We start from the raw sequence: 22,409 nt of genomic DNA on the forward strand, positions 1-22,409 counted from the left end.
TTTAATTTTATTTCAATTGTTATTTTATTTTTAAATTAAATCTAAAATTGATTACATGATTTCTTTCCTTATTTGCGGTACATCTAGAAGCCTTACTTAAAATTATTGTGATATGTTTAATTTCAAAAGCCATAATTATTTCTTGCGCAATTAGCACCTCTTGATATTTCTAATAGAAATATCTATGATTCAAACCTCTTTATCACCCTAAAAAAATTAAATCAGAATTTGATGAATAATTAGAGCTATTTGCAGTTTTTTTTTTTTTTTTTTTTTTTTTTTTTTTTCATAATTTGATAATTAGAATGTGAGAGGGAAGATTTGAACCATGAATATCTCCATTAAAAATAGTAGATGGTACCAACTAGTTGAACTATTTGTAAATTGTGATGGTAAAATTATACATTGTTTCTGTTTTTCTTCGCTTGGTAGTATTTTTTTGGCACGTCTTCTAGCTACCATACGATTCTTACAAGTTAAAACCAATAAGTTGTGAAAAATAAGAAATCTATGAAGTCGTTGCCAGCTCTGAAAGCAAGGTAGTATGTGAGTATATATGAGATTCTGTTAATGACATCATGTAAACAAGTTAAATAACTAGAGCCTCCAACAGAATTTTTTTAATTGTCTTGTGCTTTTTTTTCTCCTTTTTGAGACGATAATGGTCTTGTGCCCCACTCCAACATGGTTGGCTTTTCTGGTGTGGGAGCGAGAAGTGTTTCAATAACTTATCCAGCAGGCAGCAGCTGTTCAGGATGTAATCATGGAGGCTTTAATAAAAGCTAAAGACCTTGGTTTTAGACAAATTTAGATTCTCAGTGATTGTAAAAGGATTGAACAAGTTGCAATAGAAGAAGTCAACAAAGGTGGCTAGAACAAACTATGATGAGACAAACCTGCACTTTCTAACACAATAGGGTTTAACTTTTCACACCATTTTTGTACCTAAAGCTAACCTGTGTAATGTGTTAGAAGTAGCTTCTCTAGCTGCAAAATTTCCGATCCACTACTGGTGGATCTCTCCAAATCTTATGTAAATTAACTTGGGTCCTGTATCTTTATGTTTTTTATGGTATCAAAAAAGAAGAAGAAGATCAGTTTATTAGGTTCGGCCTCAAAGAGTTTTTCCCATTTATTATTTTATCATTTTTGGATTGTAATTGGTTAATTATCACTTAGACTTAACTCGATCAATTTGTTAAAATTGCAAAAAGCCAATACTAGGATTCTAAATCTTAATTTTCAAATTTAATCGTAACTTTAGTAATTTTCATTAGAATAATACAAATTAATCTTATGACAAATTAGTGTAATTAAAATTCATCGACATAAAACCCATGAGAGCTTCCATAACAAATTACCTTGTGGACAGCCATTTTAGTTGTGAGTGCTTCTGACGAACAAAAGCTAATTACTGAGTGATCAAACATGTCTCTATTTGCCTCAGAATTTATTTATTTTTGGTTTATTTAGTTTATATACTATTTTTTCTTTAAAATGTACTTTTAGTTTTACCCAAGTTATTTTTCAAGCAAAACAAATTACTATGTGATCTATATATAATTTTCAAGAGTGAAGAGACATAGCTATTATTTTGCATTAAACATAGATCTCATGCCATTATGTGATGCTATGGCCATCTTTGACTCCTAGAGACAATGCCAGGAAGGTCCGGTGAAAGAAGAAATTGCAAAATCAAGGGAGGTTTTTCTTACCTCGTTTTATATTCTCTGTGTGCATGAGTGGTAGTGGGTGGAGACTCAATGATCAGCTAATTTCACTTACACCAGTATCCTTACTGAAACTACCAAATAACCGCTTCCACCTCAATAGAAAGGTTCAATTTTTATGAAAGATTCACAAAGTTATCTTAAAACTTATGCTCCTGGCTTAGAAAGCAACTTTAGCAGAGCAGGTAAATAATAGTACAATAAAATATGGGTTATAGAATTTGTGGTATGTGATCTGACTCAGAAGAAATGAATTCATGTCTAAAAGAAACACATGCACACAAATAAGAAAATTCATGTCTAACTGCATTCGTAGAAAACAAATAGATACACCAAATAAAGTACTTTTACACTCATTTTACCAACCAGCAGCTTATTTTGTTCTATCAGCACATCAGCAACCCTCAAAATCAAGCAACAAATATACTAAATGTATGTTTGGAAATCACTTATTTTGCTGAAATTGAAAACTTTTTGCTGAAAGTACTGTAAATAAAAGTAAAAATTAATTGAAATAGTACAGTAGGACTTATGAATAGTATAAAAAGTGCAGTAGGGCTATGAATAGTAGCAAAAATAAGCTGAATAGTAAAATAAGTTGACAAAATTAATCATCTCAAACGGATACTAAACAGAGATTTGTTTATTTTGCAAAAAAGATGAGGCCATAGTATGGCTCCTCCTAATCTTAAACGATAATATACAAGCAATACAAAAGCTCTTAGCATCTTTTGAGCTATACCACAAAGCATCCACAATGAACCATCAATCTCATTTACTTGACAGTAGCACCTAAATAGACTAATTGACACATTTTCAATACTAATCTCCTAGTTCAAGGCCATCCCAGTTTAGTTCCTCTGTTTATCCTCACACTTAGCTTTTAATTCAAATGCAGTTAGTGAATATTCCAGATGTGATGAACATCTTGAACCAAAACACATCAAACAACCTAGTATAACAATCAAAATTCCCGAATGTACCATTTGAAAAAATCATTAAATATTCAAAACAAAAACGTAAATAAAAAATAACTGATCTTGACAGCATCACCAACCATAGGAATGTGTATTCAGAGTTAACACTACCTCTACCATGTAGCAATTATAGAAACACATTAACAGGCAATTATAGAAACATAAGAGCAACCTATCAGTTGAGGTTAAAAAAAAAAAAAAAAAAGGTGAGATAAAAAAAGAATGAACAATTATATAGTGAATCAGAATCGGTAAGAAAATACAAATAATGATCAAAACTTTGTTTACATGAAGTCAACAAGCTAAATTCCCTATCCCAAGTTCAGGGCCGGCTCAACGAATTTGGAGGCCCTAGGCGAAAGTTTTAAATGGGACCTTTTATTATATTTAATTATAAATTCATATATATTTTTCAATTAAAATTTATTTTTCTTGCTTTTTGAGAGGCAAAATTACTAATTAAATTTTTGCATTCAAGTTCCGCTAACATTTCCTTTTCAATTGATAATATGACTAATCTACTTAATCTTTCTTGTGACATAGTTGATTTTAAATAGGATTTTATTAATTTTAATTTTGAAAAACTTCTTTCTGCGGAAGCAACTGTAACAAGTATAGTTAGTAATATTCTGAAAGCAATACATGCATTCGAAAAAGATTCTAGCCTCTTTATATAATTTAGTACATCAATTGGAGAGTTATCATTTATTTGCAAAACTTCTTTTAAAACTTTTAGTTCTGAAAATAAATCTGAGCCATCAATATCTGAATAAGTTTCATGTGTAAGAAAACATTCAAGATTAAGACAATTTTTTTTCAAACTATCATTATCTAGTGATTTTAATTTTTCAAAATTAAATAAAAAACCAAAAATATTTTCATATATTTGAAATTGTTCAAACCTACTTTCAATTGAAGAAATAGCTTGATCTACTATTTATAAAAAATAATTAATTTTAAAATATTCTTCAGTGGATTGTGTTGTCTCATCATTGACATTTTCATCAAACTGTTTCTTCCAACGGATTGTAGGAATATAACTAGGTTGATCATTAATATTTTCACTCTCCTCTAAATTATTTTGAGCTTCATTATCAAGAATGGTGACATTACATGTTTGGACATTATCATGACCACCTTCGTTATTATCATTTTGTTGTATATTTTCATTATCTTCCAACTCTTTTTGATAAATTTCTTGTTCATTTATGAAACCTTCACTCAAATTTTCTGCAAGATTTTGTTTTTTGCTAGTAATAAATTTGTCCATAGCTCCTTTTTGAGATTCAATTAGTTCTTCTCTTTGTCTTTTTTTTTTTTTTTTTTTTTTTTTTTTTTTTTTTTTTTAGTTTTTCATATCCAGATGGATATTTTCTAGTAGACATTTGTAATTAAAAAATATTTATGAATAAATGAAACACAATCTATAATAATAAAAAAGAAAATTACAATTTAACTAGAATAATATAAATTTAATGTATAAAACAATATAACCTGGTTTATCAAAAGCACAATTGTAGCTTTACTTAATATGATCACTTTACACTTTAAACCTGCACAAAAAAATTAAAATTAAAATTAATAAAAAGTAAATTATTCTAAATTTATAATTTTGTTATCAATACTCTTTTTTTTTTAGTAAAAGATTGAATCCACTAAGACCAATCCACTAGCAAAATGTGTAAGACTCAACTTGATTTACACTGAGACTAAGACCAGCCTAGAGCTAACTATCCCTCCATGGCTCCAATCCACTAAATCTGATTTCTTCAAAAAAAAAAAAAAAAAAAAACGTGTAAAGCCAAAAGCAAAAACAAAACAATACTTTAATTCTTTTAAGGGGTCCATTTGGACGGTTGGACCATTCCATAGCCAGATACCCTTCTAGAGAAATCTAAAGCCAAAAAGAAGACTTAAAACCCAGCAGCTCCTCTTCAAAAAAAAAAAAAAAAAAAACTAAGAATAAGACAAAACGTGTAAAGCCAAAAGCAAAAACAAAACAATACTTTAAATATTTTAAGGGGTCCATTTGGACGGTTGTACCATTCCATAGCCAGATACCCTTCTACAGAAATCTAAAGCCAAAAAGAATGCTTAAAACCCAGCAGCTCCTCTTCAAAAAAAAAAAACTCAGACACCCAGCAGTTGAAGAAGACGAAAGAGACAAAGGAAGAGTAAACAAAAAAGTACCTGAAATGATTTGTGGACACACCAAGTCTATTGCTAACACCAATTGATGAGTAAGTTAACTAAAAAGAGTGTTTTTTTTTTTAAGAATCAAGATGGAGACATGGAGAGAGTCAGAGAGTGAGAGTGTTTTTCTTTTTCTTTTTTTCTTTCTTTTTTCTGCCTTTTCTTATTTGTTTCTTCTTTCTACGGTTCTGCCTTGCCTTTAAGCTTTCTGCCTTTTGCAATCTTTTATTCTGCAAGCAAAAGATTTGGGGATGGGAATAGTGTCACTTCAGTGTGAGAAACGGCCCTTATTATTATTATTATTTTTTTTTTTTTAAGATGATGGGATTTTGGATTAGCCTTCACGTTAGTTCACAGGGCTTTTTTTTTTTTTTTTTTTTGCCTTCATGTTAGGTTCAAAGTGAGAAACGGGGCTTTTTTTTTTTTTTTTTTTTTTTTTTCAAGATGAGAAATTAATATTATATAATATATTATTAGGATTTGGGGGCCTCTTACCAGTAGGGGCCTTAGGCGGTGGCCTTAATCGCCTATAGCTTCAGCCGGCCCTGCGGCCAAGTTATCCCATATCCACATCAAAATATTCATTTACAAGCTCATCCTTTCCTTCTGTGTCCACCAAACTTGGCATGTCAGCTTTAATGTCAGGGAATCCAAGTTGATTCACATCAGAACCAAAATCCAGTACTGAATACGTGAAGTCAAGAGGAATATCTTCGAATAGTGCCATAAGTTCTGCATCATCAAATAACTCATTTCTAGAATAAGCCAGCAATTCCTTCTGTCCATTATCTCCAGTAGATTCATCCTTTACCAAACTACTTGTACTTGGCATAGCAGTAGACTCATCCTTTACATCTGTCTCCACCAAACTAGCAGCTTCCGTGACAGCATAATGAATTTCTTCATCAGCAGAAGCCTCAAATCCTGCAGAAGTAGGACCCGACACAGTGGAAACAGACTCTGGAAAATTGAGTCTAGCCGAGGCACCATACATCACCCTAGCGGCTTCATCATAAGCAGAGGCAGCATCATCTGCAGTATCAAAAGTCCCAAGCCAGGGTTTCTTTCCCCTATTTGGTTTGCGAATCTCTGCAACCCATGTTCCCCAAGTCCTTTGCCTAACCCCTCTGTAATTACACCCTGAATTCTCAGGCCCTCCTTTTCCTTTCATACACCCCTTCTTTAGAAACGAAGAGAGAAAGATTGAAAGAGAAAACTTGTACTAACAATCTGAAATTCTTTCATAATTACAGCTGAACTTGACGCTCTGTATTTATAGTACACAATGATCGTAACTACTTAATTAATCTTCCACATTATACGGATCTAAACCCATAAATCTAGGGAGTTCTGTTCAGTGGCTCTTAACTGAATCTTGCGCCAACCAACTACTCTTTCAACTGAGTAAAACGACCCGTTTCACTACTAATGCTCCTTTTAATGAACGATGCGTTTAGCGCAATACTAAACACTGTCATTTTGACCCTCAGAAATCTTCAACCTTTGCTTCATCTTCAACCTCTGCCGTGGCCTTTGTACAGGTCTGTCTTCAACATTTGTATCATTTAGTACAAGAGCCAACCACCATGTCAAATAGTTGGACATAGCTCATTGGTTATGAGATCAAGGGTTTGTTTGGATTGAACTTATTGTTGCTGAAACTGAAAACTGAAAACACTGTAGTAAAATAATTTTTAAATATATGAATAGTGCCGTGTGATCCATTTTTAATATTTTTTAATGTATAAATAGTGATGAACAGTGCGTGAACAGTGACGAAACAGTGTGTGAACAGTAAAATTTGTCTCATGAACAGTAAATTTTGCTCCCTTAAACGCGTGAAAGCAAAAAAAAAAAAAAAAAAAAGTGACGCAGGATTCAACGGAAACGCTGAATCCAAACCCACACCAAATAAGTTGCAACTTTTGTGGTTAGACCCTTGAAGGGACGACCCGGAGGCTAAATTAAATTGTCTTGTTAAGTCATTGAATAGTTGATAAGTGAGTGGAGTTGCACCAAAAAAAAAAGAAGAAAAAGATAATAGGCTACCAACAGTTTAGTGTAGATAGTGTAAGCCGTCATAAACATCAATTGCGGAGTTTGGCGGTATGTTTAGATACCATTGTCCTACATGATTTAAGTGGAAACTTAATAATGTGTATATAAGCTTTTAAGCTCTCTTCCCTTGCAAGCTAATACCAATGGTGAGTTTTACCTATAAGTTTGTATCAAAGTTTTATAATTGAGATATACCCATATCCCTAGTTTCTTCCTAGTAGATACTTACAAATTTGACAACACAATATATTCCAAGCCACTCGAATTCTAATTTAAAATTCTCCCACAAAACACATTTATGACTTCGTGGACTGCCTTAAAATTTTCTTCTTCACTGAAAAGGAATAAGGGATGGCTTAGTGACTTTAGCTTTGATCACCAACTTAAACAATTGCTCTTCAGATTTACTTGTTGCCTACTTAAATGATTCGCTCGAGCGAATATTGGTTTCACTCGACCAAAACTGATCTTTTTCTTCAATTTCTTCCCCACCTTCACAATCTTACATAACTTTCATACAATGATTAAAATACTAAAACCATCTCCACCATTCATCAAAAAGCAAATTAACAGACGATATATGCGAATTTTCACATTAAACATTTAGGCCTAAAGGCTTCTTAGACTGTTCATGGGGCCTTATCTAACCAGCTGTACTAGTGAACAGCTCTTGTGCAAATGAAAGGCAGGAGTGTGGAATAAGCCTTCTTCAATATATCCATTCCTTCAAAAGTACTTTTGTATATACGACTAAGATGCCCAAATATATACTATTTAATCCAAAATTATAGTCCTATGTAGCTAATAGCGGCATGCATGTTTTCCACAAAAAAAGGAAGCAGGAGGGTCCAGGGAGGCAGGACAAAGCAAAACAAAACAACTATTATAACCAAAAAAAATGTAAGCAAAACACAACCAGAAGGTAAGTATCAGAAATTATTAATTCCTCCGTACACATGAAATGAAAGCATAACCATGCAGGTAAGTAATGGATAATTTTAACCAAAAAATAAACGTTTTATCTGCTTGTACAGCCCATCACAGTAATAAAGAACTTCTTCCAAAGCAAGCAAAGGTGTTTAACACTGTAGAAATGCATTTATACTTTTCCTTTCATGATTAAATTCACCTTTTCTTTTTTCTATACAAGTCTCTAAGCATTGGAAGTAAAGGAGAAACTATCAGTTTTTTGTTACTTCTATTCAAAATCCATGAAGTCCTTTCAAAATTTCTTGTCTCCATTATAACATTTTTTTTCATTGTAGCTCTTCTAGTAGGCTCTTAACGACAACTAATTCAGTGTAGCTGGGGCAGGGACTAAACTATATATTCAGGTTTGCTTACTGATTTTGACTTGAAATTATCATCATCATTATTGTAAACTTTTTTTGCTTACTATAACATTTTTTTTCATTGTAGCTCTTCTAGTAGGCTCTTAACGACAACTAATTCAGTGTAGCTGGGGCAGGGACTAAACTATATATTCAGGTTTGCTTACTGATTTTGACTTGAAATTATCATCATCATTATTGTAAACTTTCGGTGATATTTAGTGCTTGTTTTTTTAACACCGTCTTTGTGTGTTCACATATTTGACATTATCACTACAAAACGCGGGGGCCTTGGGCCGCGTTCTTTAAGCCGTGGCTATAAAAAACGCGGCCCAAGATAAACTGAAACCGCGTTTCATAAAAACGGGACCATAAACGGGTTCTTAGGCCGCGTTTTTTAAGCGGGGCCATAGACGGGTTCTTAGGCCGCGTTTTTTTGAGCTAAAAACGCGGCCTAAGGACCTCTGTATTTTATTTTTTGGCAAACTTCTTTGTTTTGGAAGCTTTATCATGTTTTAAACTATTAGCTTACATTTACATAGCCGTATAAATCTAGGAAGTAACAATTAAAAAGCACTTCAAAGACCAGTGGCCATTCAAATTTTATTATCTGGAAAAAAAAAAATTATACCCTTGCATTTTGTCTCAATTTGTGGCCTTGAAATAGACTAACTATAGGAAAGATTGAAAAATCTGCAGCGCCTTGATGAAGGCTAAAGTTGGCCTTGCAATGAAATGTGTAACCCAAACTCAATAGCTGTTACATTAGAGCAAAGATTTAGTACTGATTATTGAGCATGATTAGTATTTCTAGTTCCATATGCGAGTTACTCTTAACACTCTAACACTTCCAGTTTGAACCATGGAAATTAGATTATAATTGAATCTTTGCATTCAGTTTCCTTTTGATAATGCGCTTTCAAATTACACATTTTTAAAGTACAGCTTCCTTAATTTTTTTTTTTTTTGGGTACAACTCCAACAATTTCATTCCAATTAAAGAGGGTGACGTGTCATAAAATTTTGAACTATAAAGTATTAACTTATTGATCAATTTAAGCACAGTTATGTAATTGATAAATTGTGATAAGTTAGTGCCTCATCAAACTTCCTGGGCCACACTTTTTTATATATACTAATTATATTATTTATGAATTTAATTCACTCAAAAAAGAAATCTATGAGGATATATAAAGTTATAAATATTTTATAAAGGAAAAAAAAGTATTGTTGAAATAAAAAATATATACAAAATAAAATAATAAAAAAACAACCCAAATGTTCAATAATGAGGGAGAAAAAAAAAGGTAAAAGAATAACATTACTTTAGTTTAGGGGATGGGAGAAGGGGTAGATGGGTAAATTTTATCCAACCTCTTCTCCACCCATTTTCACTCCAATTTAGGGAGGCTAAAAAGTGGTGGGCTTGGGTAGAAAACAGTTGGACCCTATCATTTTCTTCCTTCCAAATCATTCCAACCAAACACCTCTCCCACCCAACATCTCTCATATTTTTCTCTCCTCCATTTTTCCATCCCCAAATTTTTACCCCCAACCAAATGAACCCTAAATAGTATTGCACATATGAACAAAAAATAATATTTAATTTATAGTTTTCACTTGATTGTCTATCATGCAAAAAGATACTCCACCTATTAAATGGTTTAAATTAAACCATGGTTTTAAAAAATTGGAACGATCAAAGAACTAGAAAATGGACCGATTTTCAATTTTTGCTAGTTTTTATGGTTTTTGTTGGACTAGTTTAGGATCTAGTTCCCGGTTGAATTGGCTGGTCTAGTCCGATTTTAAAACAATGGTTTAAATAATAACAATAATCTGGATCTTTTTCACGTAAAAAATCTAGTCTTACATACGATCATATAACCTAAGTAATTTTTTTTGTTTAGTTATATTTTAATCATTTATTGTTTAATTTCAATGATATTTATGGAAATTTTTTCTAATATTTACATAAAAAATTAATTAAAATAAGCATCACAAAGTACTGTTAATTACTTAGAAAATCACACCTAAGTCTAGTCCTTGATATTGTCAACGAAACATTGTTTAAAGGTTTTTATACACTAGTCGATAATTCGTACAATGCATAAAAAAGTTTAACATAATATTACTTTTTATCTTTTATATAAACTTACGTCCAATATGAAATTTGATAATTAAGATAGATATTAATCAATAAGTCTAAAGGCACAACATTATTCACACAAATTTCACAATTATATAAGGTCTAAAGTTATTAATGGTAGGTAATAAAGTAGTGTCAATAGTGGACCTATATAAAAATTAATAATATTTTTCAGCTCAACCGTTGAGAAATTTGTTTTGAAAACTATTGTGCTTATAGCATTACTTAGTTATTAATAGATATTAGACACTTATTATGATTGTTTTTGTATAAAGAATTATATATTCAAAAAAAATATAATTTACCAAGATTTTAATGAAGACTCTAAATATAAAGTAGAATTTGAATTCAATTAAAGGGCCGGTCTAGATTAATTGAAAGCCCCCTAAAGTAAATATTATGAGGACATAAAGCATAGAAGCATTTAATCCATACACGAAGCTCAACATTTAGTACTAAACAACCCAATATAATAAAATTCTTAAACTAAGTTAGAGATATTTACATTTTATGAACATATGTAATGTAATAGTTTAGTAGAATGTGACAAAACAAAACAAAAAAACAAATTAGTTTTCATATAAGACCCACATAATTTGCTAAATGATAATTGATAAAAAATTATTTAAAAAAAAAAAAAACCATTAGGATTCACAAATTTACAAAAGTATACAGATTATATAGTGCATAATTTATAAACATCCGTGATAGTGTAGTAAAATGTGACAAAATAAAAATGAACTAGTGTTCATAGGATGCCCATGGGTGATGCACAATTATCAAAAAAAAAAAAAAAAACGCATTTTTGGATACATATATACAAAAAGATACATAGCATTATTATCATTTGTGAGTTTTAATTATAACTCAATTGGTAAAGTTTTTAATCATCATCATGGGGTATATACCATAGATTGAAATTATATCGCGTTTATATATATTAAAAATATATATATTTTCATTTCTATAAGAGTCACAAATATCATTAAATTATATTATAAATTTTACTACATAACTCTTTGACCATCAAACTTGAATAAAGTTGTTCATAATATAAGTTTTAATGTTTGTTCATAATGATGCCATTTATTAGGTGGAGGAGTATCCCCTTGTATTTCTAATATTCTTATGACTGATGTACTCATTGTTTTTGGATGGGGAAGTACTCATTCTTTAAGCATAGTTAATATATTACAAACATTACGGCATAACTCTTATAAATGGATGTGTCAGTTTTTAAACACAAGATATAAAAGTAATTGTTTTTAATTAAAAAAAAAACATAAAAGTAATTAAAATATTTATTAAGTTGTTAATACGGTACCAATTACATTCACTTTATAAGGTTATATATATATATATATATATATAAAATGTCCTAGATTTAGCATTTTCCTTCAAAATATTAAAAGAGCAAGTCATCAACTTATTAATTAATAGTTTCTCAAAAAAAAAAAAAAAAAAAACTCATTAGTTAATCTCTCGACCACCTAATTGAGAATATATTTTGAGAATGTGCTTCCTCTTTTTCTATCTGTGGGGCCAAAGTAGCTAGGTTATTTTTTGTTTTTTAAATTATCGTTGCCTTAATTCCCTTATCTCTTTAGCAATGGATCGTAATGATTATTATCAGAGATGGTCTTGGAAATAATTTTCTAAATTATTTCCCTCTTTTAGCTGGTCAAAAAGGAGTTTTGTAACTAATCATTTTATATATTTCATAGTCTAGCTAAGAGGATGATGGTGGCCAGCTCACAATGGAATGGCCTAAAAAAAATTAATAGTAAACACTCACAATGGAATGATACGTTAACGTTAATTGCAATTCTTTGATATAATTGATTTATAAGCTGGGTCAATCATATATACTGATAAAGCTATTACAAATTTTATTATATAATTCTTATAAATTAATGAGTTATTAATTATAAAAAATTAACTTAAGGATTTGTTTATATATAATTAAATTGACATCAATCACTTTTACTGTTGAAAGTCTTCAATAATATAGTTTAATTTGTAATAATTTTTACATTTCCTACACTTATATAGGTTTTGTTTTAAAATTAAGAACTTTGCCAAAAGTTTTAAGTGATTAAATTTTATCTTTCTTTCTTGCAGAGTTTCTATTATTTGTCAAAAGGATCGAGAGATCATGACACTGGGCGAAGATGATCTTTTTAGCTGGTTGGACTTATGGGGTGACTGGAACATCGAAATGGTAATACTAGTGAGCCTTGCCTTGCAAATCTTCCTCACTCTCTTCGGCAGCCGCAGAAAATACATTACTGGCTTTTGGATAAGATTCACACTATGGTCATCTTACTTGATGTCCAATATAATTGCAAAGGTTGTCATAGGCAAGCTCACTGGCTTAGATACTAAGGGCCTTCCTCACCGTGAACTGAAAGGGTTATTGGCACCACTTCTCTTTGTGCAAATTGGAAACCCAGATAGCATAACTGCTTACTCAATAGAAGATAATCGTTTGGGATTGAGGCAATTACTTAGCCTACTCTTCCAAGTTGGTGTGGTAATTTGGATCCTTGTTCGCTTCTGGAATAGTTCCTCTCATTTCTCATTTCTTTTCGTGCCAATGTTTGTGGCCGGCGTAATTAAGTATGGAGAGACAGTATGGGCTCTAAAGACAGCACTCACTGGTGAATCTGGCATAACCATTTCAGAAATTGATCAAGAAGAAAATGTTCCTGCTTTATTACGACAATTACCAGAGAGCGTTCCTGGTGTGGAATTGATCTTAAAGGCATATTATCGGTTTAGCTGCTTGAAGCCTCATCTTGAGAATTGGCTCTACAAGCCCTTATATGAGTCTCTTCAATGGATGTCCGTTGATGCATATTCAGCTGAGGATATCTTCAGAATTACAGATTCTGAACTTGGCTTCATGTATGATGTGCTCTATACGAAGGCGCCTATTATATACACATGGCAAGGCTGTATTCTTCGTATCATCAGTTTCCTAAGTTTAGTTTCAGCATTATGTGTATTTGCAATATTTTCTAACACAGCCTCCGATAAAATTTCACGTAAAGATCTTGTATTTACCTATCTGATGCTGATTGGAGCAATTATACTGGAGCTTTATCAGATCATACTACTACCTTTCACAGAGTGGGCAATTCTCAAAATGATGAGGTACCATAACATGCCTCTGGTGATGAAATGCTTGCGAGCTCTTGGCCCAAAGTCAAGTAAGTGGAAAAGATGGTCCAATTCGATGGGACAATTCAATCTGTTGAGCTTTTGCCTTCACGACAAGCAGTTGAAATATAGTAGGATCATCAAGTTTCGTGGCATCGACATGGAGCTCAGAAAGACCGCGAATAGGACACGCGTGGAATTCCCTAAAGAATTGAAAGAACTGATTGTGCATGAAATGAAAGAGGTGGACACTGCAAGAAATTCAAAGCCTATCACACACAGAGGTCAATGGGCTCTTGAAAGGTATGGATGCCTCAACAATGAATTCCAATGGAGTGTCAAGAGAGATTTCGATAAGAGCATTATGATATGGCACATTGCAACAAGCATTTGCTATCATTCAGATGTTCAAAATAGCAATGCAAACTCTCAAATTGAAATGGGTAAGTTGTTGTCAAACTACATGATGTATGTTCTAGCAATGCGCCCTCACATGTTTTGCACCACCACAGCAAATATCATATTCCAACATACCTACACTAAACTCATGATACTTTTAAGAACTAGACCATCCTTAGTAAAAGATGAAGGAGAAGCCTGTAAGATTTTTAGGATGGAAGAACTTCCCAAAGAATCAGACTCGGATAAAGAAAAGGAAACCATGGTCACATCTGATTGGCATGTGCTAAAAGATTCACAAAGACTCGCCTTGAGTTTGATGAGCAGGGAGAACAAATGGAACATCATATGCAGCGTGTGGGTGGAGATGTTGTGCTATGCAGCAAGTAACTGTCCAGTGGATTACCATGCTGAACAACTAAGGCGAGGTGGAGGTCTGATAACTCATGTTTGGCTTCTCCTAGCTCACAAAACAGATAAGTTCTATACGAGTGATTAACTATTTGTATGCTGTAATGGTATTTTAGCAACCTAATCTTGCACACACAAATTGAAACCTTTGACTCAATTGGCTCCAATAAAATCCTATCAAAAATAGGATAAGAATAGCTTCTTTTGGGGCCACACCAAGCCAATTGAGGAAGGATTAATGCTGAGGATTTATTGGATTTTATTTCTGGTTTTATTTTTTAATTTAATGCAATTGATTAAATTATTTCTTTCCTTATTTGTTGTAACTCTAAAAACCCTTCTTAACATTGTTATTAATACCGTTTCGGAGCCCGTTTCGGTTTGTCCAGTGGAATGGAATATTTCGGTACCGGCCGATTTCGGCGTACCGTTTCAGGGTGTTTCGGAGTTCTTAAAAAATAATTTATATATATTCTTGTAGAACATAAAATTGTCAATTCTAATAAATAAATAACTAAATATCAAATAATACAAATTATTTAGTCTTAAGTCTTAAGTCTTAAACAAAAAAAAAACTCTTAAGTCTTAAACATCAATAACTTGAAATATAATATCAATTTAACATCACACAATAAGAAGATTACAAGACAATAACTAAATATCAAATAATACAAGATTTACTCCTCCTCTTCATCATCATCCATGAGAGAAGGATCAAATTCATCATCAAAAGAACTCCCAAATATAACTTTTTTATATAAAAAAAAAAAAAAAAAAGTTAATAATAGGCCAAATCCGGTACCAGCCGAAATTTGCATCTCGGCCGGAATTGACCGGAATGGACCGAAACGGCCCGAAATTTGACCCGAGGTGGAATGTGGGGTATTCCGGTACCAGTTTGCATACCGGTACGAAAAATTTCGGCCCTTTCGGCCGGAACGAAACGGAATCAATATCAATGCTTCTTAAAGGCTCTAGAAAATAATTGTGATATGTTGAATTTGATGAATAAAATTAAATTGAGACTTTTTCTCTTGCTTGATGTGTTAACGATTCCAAGCAATCTTTGGTTGTGAAACATGTTCAGAGAAGTTTTAAGTGGTGAAAGTGAAACTATATTTGTAATCAATGTTTATTGTATCCCATTTAAGTAGTGGTTGTCACACGTAAATGGGAAAAATAAAAAATAAAAAGCATGACAAATAAGCTCTTTATTAAACTTAGGATGTTTCTTTTAAGAACATCAAGAGATGCTAACCAATTAAACTATAAGCATGTAATAAGGCTCTTAGCTCTTTTCTAGATTATTGAGCCTCTCCTCAACTAATTAAGCTATCTCTTTTGTTAATAGGTAGTGCAAGATTTCTAATAAGTTCTTATTTAAGGAATATATAAATTGGAAGAATTACTTTCAAATTTACTTTGGAAACCTTGTAATATTAACAAACAAATCTATAATGAACCGTGTATAGCCTCTTTTTAAAAAGGGAACCTAATAACTTCCATTGACAAAAGAAATATTACTGTTGGAATGGCTTGAATTGTCACTAAGACATTAGCCAACAAACCCTTAAATGGCTTGCATGCTCATGTCAGAAAGTTTGGATGATATTCAACCAAATATCATGCGTGAAGAAATACAACAAGCTTGTATTTAAATGTTGTCTTGCATGAATTGTGAAAAAGGTAAGGAACAATATATACCTGACATGCAAACCAAATTTATGCTTTCTGCTTGTAGCTGAAATGAATGACTCCATTGGCAATAAATGTTGGCCATCTTCTTTTGGCATGATAAGTTTCATGTGCTGAAACTATTAATATTTCAACTAGATCTTTAGCTATAAATAGAGATGGAGCAAGAGAGGGTTTCTACGAGAGATATCAAAGAGCTTCTTCTATGTGTGTACCAGAGATAGGAAGCTAGAGTGTTCTGCAATTTTTGTCTAAATACAATAGGGTGTTCTTTATTTATTTGTGAGAGAACCAAGGGTGTATTTGGGATTTGGATTTGTGTGAGAGTATCTTTAAGCTGTTGTTGTAATCTCCAAAATTATAGTGAAACTTTATTATGTTGCCTCCAGTGGACATAGGCATATTGTCAAATCACGTAAATTCCTTGTATCATATTTTCTTCTCTCTCTTCTTTAACCTTTTGTAAACAGATTGTTTCATCGATTTTTCACAACAATTACAAATAGAGAGAGGAAGACTCTTCTCTTTCCATGGACCCTAGGCAGTGGGATAGAAGAGGTGGGAATGGGAATCTTTCCCTCAAGATTTTTTACATGAATTAATGCGAATGCTCCTAGATGGACTATTTTTTATCTTATCAATTTCTATTATTATCCCAAAGACTTTGGGTACGTGAGAAAGAGGAAAAAGAGAGTGAGGGGTTGGGGGGGGGGGGGGGGGAGTGCACATTGGGTGAAGTAAAAATTTACCAAAATATTCATTAGCATATATAGCTATTGTAGCATAGTTACTGTAGCACAAATGTACTTTTACACAATGAAATATAGACTAAAGTGTTTGTATTTTGGGGTTGATTGGGCAAATTTTGGGTCTTATGCTATTTTACAACAACTTATGCAAATGTTCTGACTACATTATGGACGACAAAATTAGCCTCCTTAGTTCTTATTCTTGTAATTTATAAAATATTCTCAAAAAGGAATTTAAAATAAGTTTAGTTTAATAAAAGGGCTTTTTACTCTTACACTTTTTTTTTTTCACATCCTGCTTCTTGTGTTAAAATGTAAACATTTAAAAATATAGAAATTTCTGCATCAAATGCAAATATTGACGTAAATTAATGTATGGAAGGAAGTGTAAAAGGATTTTTTTTTTCTTAACAATATTTCTATTCACCCATTAGGAAGACAGAAAACAATAACAGTTAAGGCATTAGGAGTAGGATTGAGCAAGGACTCGACCCACCCAAAAACCCGACCCAACCCGACAGGTTTTGGGCAGGTTTGAGAATATTCGAGTCGGGTTTCGGGTCTTAATTTCGGGTTATTTTCGGGTTCGGGTCAGTGTCGGGTTAACGTCGGATCATATAAATATACTACTTCAAACTTTTTTTTTTTTTTGAAAAAACCCTACTCTGTTGTTGTTCTCTTTCCGCCTCCCTCAGGGCCTCAATTATCTCTGTGTAAGTCATCCTTCTCGTTTTGTGTTTGGTTTTAGATTTTGGATGGTGTTGTTGTGTTTGTGTGTGTGTGATATGTTCACTCGCACTTTGTTACATGGGTTTCCTTTTGATTTTTTGTATGCTGAATGTATTTTTGATTTTTGGTTTTAGATTCTGTTACATGAGCAATATTCAATAATGGGTTTATGTACTTATGGGTTCAATCTGAGTGCCTTCAAGTTTCAATTTTTTTTCATATATTCTATCTGGGTTTGTGGCTAAAGCCTTCAAGTTTCTTTTTTCTTTTTTTGCTTTCTGGGTTTACTCTCTCTTCACTCATTATACACAGTATTGGATTTGGACCCTTTAATTTTGCCAATTATCCAGTATCCACACTTATCCATTTCAAGAAATGGTCATCTGGGTTTTCATTCCTCTTTTGAATACTGTCTCCCTCTTTAGCATTATGGCCACCTCACTTGTCCTTTTGTTTCACTTTTCTTTTTCTACATGAAAATGTGAACTTTTTCCTATCTGGGTTAGCATTAGTGTTGTAAAAATTGTCATTTTTTCATGCAGGTTCACTTGTCAGTTACTGTTTGGCAAATAGTCTTTCATTTGAGAGCTTTGAAGACAGTAGAGGACTAGAGGTGCTAAATATTTTGTTCTTTTTTTTTCTTTGGTGTACGTGCTCAAATATTATTGGCCTCCTATTTTAAGTTTGTGGAAAATTGACATATTGACTTCCACCACTTGTCTTAGTATTATCCCTAAGAGAAGATGTTAGAGAGCAATAGAGCAAAAAGTTTCTTTTTGGTAGGAAGGAAGAACTTGTAGATCCTCTGATAGCCTTACTTACTCTTACATTTTACATTAAGATTAAGTTTTTGTTTGTTTTGCCAATTTTATTAGGCTTTATTGATTAAATGGAATTTTTATAATTCAACTGTAGTTATAGTTTGCTTTTTTGTTTTGTTAGTTTAGTGCGTTATAATCATGTTTCTTTTGTTGTATTTATAAGTTATTGGTTGCTATATGTGAAGTTTTCAAAAGTATACTCTAATAGATTTCGATTCCTAAATTATAAATTATAAATTATCCAATCATACAAAGATCTTAAAATAGATTGCTTAAGAATTTTATTTGTGCATCAAAAGTTCTATTGTTTCTGTCTTTGCCAAATTCTCCACAATACACAAAATATTACTACATGCAATACCTTGGTGTTTTAAGGTTTGATGTTTCTGTAATTTGTTTATGAAATTGTTGTGTGGATTGATTTTCTTGGATAATTTTTTTTTATGGGTTTTTTTTCTTTGGTTGTAATAGTTGCTACTACTCTAATAGAACTATAAACAAATGATTACGCTTTTATACATACATACATACATATCTCTCTCTCTCTCTCTCTATGTTTTTCTTTTGTGAATGCATTGTGTTAGGTTCTAAAGACTTAGGTTTTTATGTATTTAGAACTCTAATGTGTATTGTTGGCAAACCATGATCAAAACAATATGTTTAGAAGTGTTTAGTCTTGCTCAAAGTTGTATCTTTTATGTAAAGTTGGAATCGAGCTAATGCAGAAGTTACTGTGCATTTTGGCCTGGCTCGATCGATCGAAACTTAGGCTCGATCAATCGAATTTCAGGCAGAATGCGTTTTTTCTACAGATTTCCAACTCAGCCCTAGTTATTTAAAACGTTTAGGGTTTTCTATTTAAAACGTTTTAGTGTTGCTCATATTGCTGTTTGTGTAAATCTTTTGTGAGATCTAGAGGAGCTTTCCTTTACACAAATTTAGGGTTTTCAAGAAGGAGATTTTATCTACACCTTGATGATCAACTCGGTTGCTGCTATTGAAACTTAAAGAAACACAAGCGGGTGTGCTTATATCTGGTGATGAATCCAAGAAAGAAGGAGTCCATGGATTCGGAGCTTGCACATGGTCGTGTCAGTAAGTTCTACTGGTAGGTAGCAATAAGAAGTCGAGCGTGGGGGCTTGTAAGTCTTATTGTATGAATTTCGATTCTTTCAAGATAGTGGATTCAAGTTTACCTTGAGGATAGCTAGGTCAAATCCTCCCTAGATTTTTACCGATTTGGTTTCCTGGGTGATCATATCTTTGTGTTATTTATCTTTCCGCTGCTTTGCATGATATGATCTCTGTGATTGTGATAATCTAGATTTGTTAAATTGGACTAAGTAACAATTTGGCTAATTATCTAGGTTAATTCAATTGTGTTTTAATGGGTCTAAAAATCTTCAAGTGGTATCAGAGCGGGTTGCTCTATTGTTGTTGATCTTTTGATCACTGAGCTGATCCTTGACCCCTGTTGTCATGGAACACGGACACTCTCTAGTTATTCCTCCTCACTTTGATGGGAATAATTATGCTTATTGGAAAGTAAGGATGAAAGCATTCCTGAAATCAATTGATTAGAAAGTCTGGAACTCCGTTGAATACGGATGGGAGAAGCCCACTACTCCTGTTAGTGAGTGGGAAATTTCTCAAAAAGAAGCAGCCGCGTTCAATAGCAAGGCTATGAATGCTATCTTTAACACTGTTTCTATGGAGGAATTTAAGAGAATCTCTAATGTTGAGGTTACTCATACTGCTTGGAATATCCTCCAGACTGTGCATGAAGGCACAAAGGCTGTCAAAATCAATAAATTGCAGCAATTGACTTCTAAATTTGAAAGCATTAGGATGTTTGATGATAAATCTTTTGATGAATTCTATGCTAAATTGAATGATATTGTTAATTCTGCTTTTAACTTGGGTGAAATCTATGATCAACCTAAAATTGTTAGGAAGATTCTTAGATCTTTAACTGAAGACTTTAGACCCAAGGTGACTGTCATTACTAAAAGTAAGGATGTGGACTCCATCCCTGTTGATGAACTTGTAGGATCTCTTCAATCTTATGAGTTGGACCTACCCAAAACTAACAAATCCAAATCAATGGCTCTTAAGTCAGTTGATGATGTTGAGATTGGTGGATTTGATGATGAGCTCTCTGCTACAGAGATTGCTTACCTTGCCAAGAACTTTAGAAACTTTCTCAAGAATAGTAACAGAAAGGTAAGAGGCATGAACACTACTAAACCTAGAAACTTTAGGAAGAATGATCCCACTAAGGTTAACAATAATGATAAACCTAGAGAAAAAGTAGGTCAATCTTCTAATAATTCTATGGGTCCTCAGTGTTTTGGATGTCAAGGGTATGGTCACATGAAATCTAAATGTCCTACCTATTTGAAGTCTAAGGGTAAGGCTATTGCTGTAACCCTTAGTGATGGTGAAGTTTCTGATAATGAGTCTGATTGTGACGAAGATGGAAACTTCATTGCTTTCATTGCTAATGCTGTAGTCAATGAGAGCATATCTGCTAAAAAGAACCCTTCTGATGGGGAACTCTCTGAGGATGCAAATTTTCAAGAGGCCTACAATAAACTTTGCAAAGTTGCTGTAAAGGATGCTATGAATGTTGAACTTGGCCTGAAGAAAATTGAATCTCTTAAGCTTGATAAGAAGAATTTGCTTGTAAAACTGTTTGATACTAATGAACTTTTGAACAATGTGAAAACTGAGAATATGCTTTTGCTTGATAAAGTTAAATCTTTGGAACTTGATTTATCTGTTGCTAGATCTGCTAGTTCTAAATTTGATCAAATGCTAAGTGTTCAAAAGTCTCTTTCTGACAAATCTGGATTAGGTTATGTTGAAAGCATCTCTGTGTCTGCTCCCCATTCCACAAATTTTGTCCCTTCATCTTCCTCTGAACCTTCTGTGAGTAAGATTTTGAGTGAAACTATCAAACCCCCTGTGAGTGAGGTTGTCAAACCCATAGAAGTTTTATCATCTAAGAAGATTAGGGTTGATCTGAAATAGTCTAAGCCTAAGAAGCCTACCCTATCTAAGGACAAGACACATGATAAACCTGTATAAGTTTGTCATTTTTTGTGGAAAGTCTGGATACATACGTCCAAATTGTTACAAGTTGCAAGCTGCAAAAAGAGCAAACAAACCAAAAGTACCTGTGCCTCAAGCACAAGATCCTATGGTACTCATTGGTGAATTGGTAAAGGTTTTAAACTTTTATTCCAATCCTGGAGTTGGTAATCATTCCCATGTGAATAAGAACTCCAATGCTCATGGTGTATCTAAAAGGTTTTGGATGCAAAAGACTTGAACTAATTGAGTCTTTTTGACATGGTCCTTGTGCTTCATTGCTCTACCTTTTGTGACCATTGTTTTTTTTTTTTTTTTTTTTTTTTTGGTTTCTAGGATCTGCATTGCATAACATTCATGCATTTCATTCTAAGTTTTTTTTAATAAAAAAAAAAGGAAGAAAAATGAAGCAAATTGTGTTTTGTACTATTTTCTTAGTTTTTGAGAACAACGTTGGTCAATTTATTTTCACATAACATGTCTTTTGTACCTTATTTAGTTTTGATGAGCTTACTTATTGCACATTACTAGTTGAAGCTTTGTAGTGCATGTTGTGTGGGAAAGATGTTTATGATTTTTCATCACTTTGTCTTGATCTTGAAGTCACATGTTTTTGACTGTCGGACTTAAACTTTTAGAGAAATGCATAAATAACCATCTCACCACTGTTCATTAGCCAATCATGAACACCTTAGTGCATTTTGTAAGATTTTGTGCTCGAGAAAGTGTAGTACATGCACAAAAAGAACATAAGGTGTAGCCTCGGTTTAATTGCTTAATACTTAAAATTGGTGTGTACTATTAGGCTTGATGTCAAAATCACATAATTAAAATTGGTGTGTACATTATCCTGGCCTTTTAATAAGTTTCTGAATGAATTAAAATTGGTGTGTATATTATGAGGCATAATTC

General features: G+C 32.7%; 2 protein-coding genes across 3 annotated transcripts; one reads left to right on the plus strand and one right to left on the minus strand.

Annotated features, from left to right (window-relative positions):
- Positions 1-5,456: 5,456 nt before the first annotated feature.
- On the minus strand, positions 5,457-6,134 carry LOC126715687 (dehydration-responsive element-binding protein 2A-like). Its single transcript, XM_050416430.1, has one exon. It carries the CDS (start codon positions 6,069-6,071, stop codon positions 5,457-5,459), a length of 615 nt encoding a protein of 204 aa, XP_050272387.1. The 5' UTR covers positions 6,072-6,134.
- Positions 6,135-8,135: 2,001 nt separating this feature from the next.
- LOC126715685 (uncharacterized) lies at positions 8,136-14,722 on the plus strand. Of its 2 annotated transcripts, none has more exons than XM_050416426.1 (2): positions 8,136-8,292; positions 12,560-14,722. In XM_050416426.1, the coding sequence occupies exon 2, from the start codon at positions 12,594-12,596 to the stop codon at positions 14,496-14,498; it is 1,905 nt and encodes a 634-aa protein (XP_050272383.1). In that variant the 5' UTR covers positions 8,136-8,292; positions 12,560-12,593; the 3' UTR covers positions 14,499-14,722. The 2 variants fall into 2 exon arrangements, with proteins under 2 accessions (XP_050272383.1, XP_050272384.1); XM_050416427.1 differs by lacking the exon at positions 8,136-8,292 and adding an exon at positions 8,355-8,446.
- Positions 14,723-22,409: the final 7,687 nt, after the last annotated feature.

Source organism: Quercus robur, chromosome 2 (assembly GCF_932294415.1).
Source record: "Quercus robur chromosome 2, dhQueRobu3.1, whole genome shotgun sequence".
Taxonomy (NCBI): Eukaryota; Viridiplantae; Streptophyta; class Magnoliopsida; order Fagales; family Fagaceae; genus Quercus; species Quercus robur.